Source organism: Salmo salar, chromosome 18 (assembly GCF_965601325.2).
Source record: "Salmo salar chromosome 18, fSalSal1, whole genome shotgun sequence".
In the NCBI taxonomy this organism is placed as follows: domain Eukaryota; kingdom Metazoa; phylum Chordata; class Actinopteri; order Salmoniformes; family Salmonidae; genus Salmo; species Salmo salar.
This window is the reverse complement of record NC_138308.1, coordinates 74,608,906-74,614,905: the sequence shown is the minus strand read 5'-3', so window position 1 is coordinate 74,614,905 and position 6,000 is coordinate 74,608,906. Positions and strand designations below refer to the sequence as shown.

General features: G+C 40.4%; 1 protein-coding gene across 2 annotated transcripts in view; it reads right to left on the bottom strand.

The window, feature by feature from the left end:
* Positions 1-1,174: 1,174 nt before the first annotated feature.
* Positions 1,175-6,000, bottom strand: part of LOC106577616 (Kv channel-interacting protein 4) — a 299,837-nt gene continuing 295,011 nt past the window's right edge. For both annotated transcript variants that reach the window (XM_082965117.1, XM_014155831.3), the window contains exons 5-8: positions 4,387-4,494; positions 3,952-4,056; positions 3,637-3,699; positions 1,175-3,501 (exon numbers count right to left, since the gene is read on the bottom strand). In XM_082965117.1, coding sequence (XP_082821243.1) covers positions 3,454-3,501; positions 3,637-3,699; positions 3,952-4,056; positions 4,387-4,494 — 324 coding nt within the window. In that variant the 3' untranslated portion in view covers positions 1,175-3,453. The remainder of the gene's footprint in view (positions 3,502-3,636; positions 3,700-3,951; positions 4,057-4,386; positions 4,495-6,000) is intronic.

Sequence of the window (6,000 nt, the reverse complement as noted above, 5' to 3'; positions counted from 1 at the left end):
ACTTAAATGTAAATGTAAATATTGCGCGCCCAGTGGAGAATCAGAGGTGAGGGGCGGCAACGGGCACTTATGTCAATCTGATATATAGCCTAATTAGCAACTCATTCTAAAATACTGAGAAATAGAGACGTTTCATCAATTACAAATTACATGACCCACCCCTGGACTAGATAAAAAAATACTAAACCCTCCCCTTGACTGAAATTGAAAAAGCATGACCCTACCCCCTTTTCCTCCAGATACCCATTCTGTACATTTCTATCCATCCCTAAGTGTCTGTCACAGCGCTAAAGTTGAAGGTATCATTTGGTAGGCACAAGCAAATTAACATTCAGTACAGAAGTGTTAAAAAAAACATGAGAAATAGTAGTTGATTCATTTTAACAGGCTTTTTTCTGATGCATTCAAATTTTCCAAGATCAGAATTTGAGTGCATAAAATCAGAAATCATAGAACCAAATTACTACCCTCATGCAATAATGATCGATTTAAATACATTAGGAGGTAAGGTTGAAGAACAGATTGACATAAGTCACTTTTTTGCAACACTTTATCATTAGGGAACTTGTTTTCCAGAGACATATTCAGTAAGAAGAAAATGTTTTGAGATGGAATGAAACAGGTACTACCTGAACTTGCCTAAATATCAGACTTACTATGGTTACGCCATGGATAATCAGTCTGAAAAAAGTTGCTGTTAAAAATATGTAATAGTCTCTACAAACTAGGTTACTTTACCGGTTGTCCGTGCTGTTGGTCCTTTTGCTGGAAGGTAGTGGAGATTAAAATGTCCATAGGAAAGTATTGTTTAACCGACTTTTTGCTGCGCCGGTAGGTTCTGTCGCTTGTTTTTTCCACCTCCTGACGTATTTCACATGATGTACAATGTGAACAATAGGCAAATGTAACCGAACGTAGTCGACCAAAGCCTGTTCCCTGCAATCAGCTGGAAGTGCTTGTGAAATTTGTTTGGGACAACATTCAGTCTGTGCTTCGGTTAAGCTCGGCCATTGTTGACATATTGTGCAAGTCACATGCGAATTGCGTCAGCATTGAAAATACAAACCGATATAGACCAGCGTACTGAAAGTCGGGTTAATAATGCTACTCCGTGGGTATTTTGTCTCAGACGACCTCTTACATAAAGGACAAAATCAGCGGACAACAGGTAAAGTACGTTCAAATTAAGTTTATTCAACATTCTGACTTGTGATGGGACTGTTCACAAAAAGTGAGCCTTCATGTTAGAGACGAGAGAGGAGTCTTCCACTCTTGGATTTGTAGAGGCTATACCTGAACTTGTCCAAAAATAACTTGTTTTTCATTGCAGGCTTTTCTGTGCCCTACTTAACTTGACCCATGTGTTTAGGAGATAATTAGCAAGCTGAACAAAATCATTGGTCAAAAAAGATCAAGTTAGGTACACAAACAAGTTATTATCCTAGACTTTCCTTAATCATATGGACATCAGACATATTCCCATGGGTACATTTACATGGATATATAAGTAATTGCCAATTAAGTCCAGACAAGTGAAATGCACAGAATACTGCAGATACTACCTTGCTTGTGTCCACATTGGTAAAAGCAATCTTTTAGATAGACGAGGACAAAATAGTAGGGTTTTTGGAACCACCTGTGAGTGAGTGAGATTGGGGAAGGTGAGGCCCCATCTGCAGCCCAGCATGCTCTGTGCCTGCCCACATTTGGGGCCAATCAGGGCTCTAATCAGAGAGAGCAGCAGCCAATCAGTCTTCATTATGCAAAGAAACCAAACACAGACCCCATCCAGAAGCAACCTCTATCCAGAAACAACAGCTAGACTCTTAACACACTTGTAGGTGGTTTGATTCCTGGCCATTCGAATTGGGTTGAACAGTCAAATCTGATTTTCCCTCATGTGGTTTTTAGACTTAATTGGCATATATTGTTGCTTGCTAGCTTGTTGCCAGTTTGACAAGAACATGTAGTAGGTAACTAGTTTGTTTAAACACATTAGTTAAAGCTAAACAGCTACCACTTGTTTTGAAAGTTGGATCATCTTATCCTTAAAAGTGTTTGAACATTCAAAACAACTGGGAAAGGTCCATGGCCACATAACTTCTGAGAAGTACCACCAATCAGCCTACACCACTGTGCACACACCTGTCATTACTATGACAACCAGCAAATGACTGCTGTCTGAACACACAAATCCGATTTGGTCACTTGTAACTTGCTGTTTAGACAGTCAGTATTCCAAAATAGATTTTAAAAACAAAACTGATTTGAGCAGTGTGAAGGCCTGCAGTGTGAACAAGTCTCGAGAGGATTGGATAGATACAAAGTGAAATAGGTTATAGCTCCACCTTGCCTTCTGACAGGCCGAGTGGAATTATCGGCATATTGCTACACCTGTCCAATCCTCCCAGATCTCTGCAATCGCCTAGAAAGTTGGGGCTAGGGGTTGTTTCTGGAGAGGGCAATATATTTACAAAACCAAAGGTGACAGAGATCAGATTTGCTTGTATAACTTCATCCCAATGATCCTCTTTATAAGACAGTGATCAATATATATTACATACCCAAGAAGACTGTAAATTCACCCCAAGAGTTAGCTTCTGCTTAATACTGAACATCTGACTATCCCTTTGTACACTGACTACCATATTATATAAATAAAATCAAACATACCAGTGTAAACTACAAAATAGTGCTTCGAAACATGAATGGAAACATGTCGACAGGAAACATCTCAAAACAGGGAAATACACACGTAGGGTCACATAAAATACATTTAGAAGCAGCATAATCTTGTGACAAGATGGTCATTTCTCCTATGCGTAGACTCATTATAAGTAACACCAGCCTGTGTGCTTCTAAGGATACTTTTCACTGTCCAGACTCATCAAATTCAATGTGGAGGGCATTGTCTCATTCTAGTTGAACAGTCCTCAGATAGTATATACATATATATTTTTAAATGGTACAATGTTAAGTCTATATTTTATCCGGGTCCTGTGAGAGCAAAGGATGGACCATGGTGGGTGGAAAACCTTGGAATTTGTAGCCTACTTTAGCAACGCTTGCTTGTCACTATTCATCACAAACGCTCACCTTTCAAACTCATTGTTGTCCATCTGTTCAAAGGCAGTGGCAAAATCTAACACATCCGGGTTTCCTGTACTGCAGATAAACACTGACTGCGGCACAGCTGTTAAGATCGAGGCATCTTTGTTCACAGGTTTGAAGAGTTCAATTTACTCAATCAAACCACAAAACTCAAATTGAAAACGTAAGAATGGAAACATCAAGGCTTTTTTTTGCAAAGTTATTCCAGAATGTTTCATACCATTACATCTATACTGTATTTGTTGTGTGACAATACTTCCATACGTTTGCCTGAACAGCGTACAGTTGATAGAATAAAGTCTGTTGATAGTCCGGTCCAGAGCTCTCCACGTCAGCCACAAGTTAAATGACGTTATCAAAGAGCTGCATCGATCTCATGATGTTCTCATCCTGGTGGACAAAGATACTTTTTAAAGATATGTTGCTACTTCACTGACAACTCTTATGTGAATACCAGAGGTACTAAATACTGCATTATGCAAAACATATGATGCGATTGCAGAAAAGAAGGCAGAAATAACTCACATTTTGGCAGCAGTCAATAAACTCGTCTATGGTTACAACTCCATCCTTGTTTTTATCCATCTTCTGTTGGTCAGGAAGGGCAGAGATGTTGAGAATCAAACACAATATAATGTAACAGTATAGACAGAAATAAATTGAAAAGATGGTAAATTGGTCATTTCATTCCACACAACAAATGTCACTGTACTTTAGGGTTATTTGTATCTAAATATGACAAGCATTGGACTACGGGTCCATACAATAAATGCTGCTAATGGGGAATATAATATGCACATTTTGGCAACAATATACGGAACTTAAAAATAAAAACCATACCTGAAAAAATATCTCCACGTGTTGCCGAGGTGTATCGTCTTTGAGTAGGGGATATGTGCATTTCCCCATCATGTCATAGATGGCCTTCATGATGTCAAGCATTTCCTTTAAAACGGAGAGTTAAGATAACGGATATGTTGACAAGTACATTATGCAATACCCGACTTTCAGGGTATCATACTATGAAACATTGACAAAGTAGGGGATCGTTCTTTTTTTACATATCATTAGACTGGTTGTCCAGTATTCAAAAGACGTCATGCTTTGTATCTACATACAGAAGGTCATCACTCATACAACACTTTACAATTATTAGGTCAGTATGGTTATCCCTTCTATTCATATTTAAAGAAATCTATATATGATTCACACTGTTCAGTCATCTACCATATCAACATCACCGTGACAGCAAGTTGTGACATTAATGGTAAGTACCTCCTTAGTAATATAGCCATCCTTATTAATATCATACAGATTAAAGGCCCAGTTGAGCTTCTCCTGGACTGAGCCTCGGAGCAGGATAGAGAGGCCCATTACAAAGTCCTGCAGTAGAAACACAACCCATTAGACCTTTGCACTTCAACAAACACAATACAATTGTACCAAGTATATCTCAAACATCAGCTAAACCTGAATGGATTGATATGATATTGGTACATCCAACATACACAAAAGTATATTCATGTGTAAAGAATGAACTTGAATTAATTACCATATCTAAGTGAATTAAGTATCTAGTCTAAAAGACATAATGCATTCATCGGTATGATACTTCCAAACAATATTCTTCCCAAAAAGCAACAATTGAACAAAGAGAACATTATATCCTTGTAGCGCTGAAACTTAAATAATAAGGAATGCATATGATTTGATTTGTAGAGTTTTTTTAGGATCCCTATGAAATAGGCTTGAGGGTTATCCAGTACTCTAGGACAGAAGGTCCCAGTGTTTATTAACACCAGATAACTAGGGTGTAGAGCAATGACAACATGTCTGTTGTAATATGTAAGCCTATACTCTTCATTAATGTTAATTATATGTATGCTGGGGGGGATTTCTATATATATATATACACTGCTCAAAAAAATAAAGGGAACACTTAAACAACACAATGTAACTCCAAGTCAATCACACTTCTGTGAAATCAAACTGTCCACTTAGGAAGCAACACTGATTGACAATACATTTCACATGCTGTTGTGCAAATGGAATAGACAACAGGTGGAAATAATAGGCAATAAGCAAGACACCCCCAATAAAGGAGTGGTTCTGCAGGTGGGGACCACAGACCCCTTCTCAGTTCCTATGCTTCCTGGCTGATGTTTTGGTCACTTTTGAATGCTGGCGGTGCTTTCACTCTAGTGGTAGCATGAGACGGAGTCTACAACCCACACAAGTGGCTCAGGTAGTGCAGCTCATCCAGGATGGCACATCAATGCGAGCTGTGGCAAGAAGGTTTGCTGTGTCTGTCAGCGTAGTGTCCAGAGCATGGAGGCGCTACCAGGAGACAGGCCAGTACATCAGGAGACGTGGAGGAGGCCGTAGGAGGGCAACAACCCAGCAGCAGGACCGCTACCGCCGCCTTTGTGCAAGGAGGAGCAGGAGAAGCACTGCCAGAGCCATGCAAAATGACCTCCAGCAGGCCACAAATGTGCATGTGTCTGCTCAAACAGTCAGAAACAGACTCCATGAGGGTGGTATGAGGGCCCGACGTCCACAGGTGGGGGTTGTGCTTACAGCCCAACACCATGCAGGACGTTTGGCATTTGCCAGAGAACACCAAGATTGGCAAATTCGCCACTGGCGCCCTGTGCTCTTCACAGATGAAAGCAGGTTCACACTGAGCACATGTGACAGACGTGACAGAGTCTGGAGACGCCGTGGAGAACGTTCCGTTGCCTGCAACATCCAGCATGACCGGTTTGGTGGTGGGTCAGTCATGGTGTGGGGTGGCATTTCTTTGGGGGGCGCACAGCCCTCCATGTGCTCGCCAGAGGTAGCCTGACTGCCATTAGGTACCTAGATGAGATCCTCAGACCCCTTGTGAGA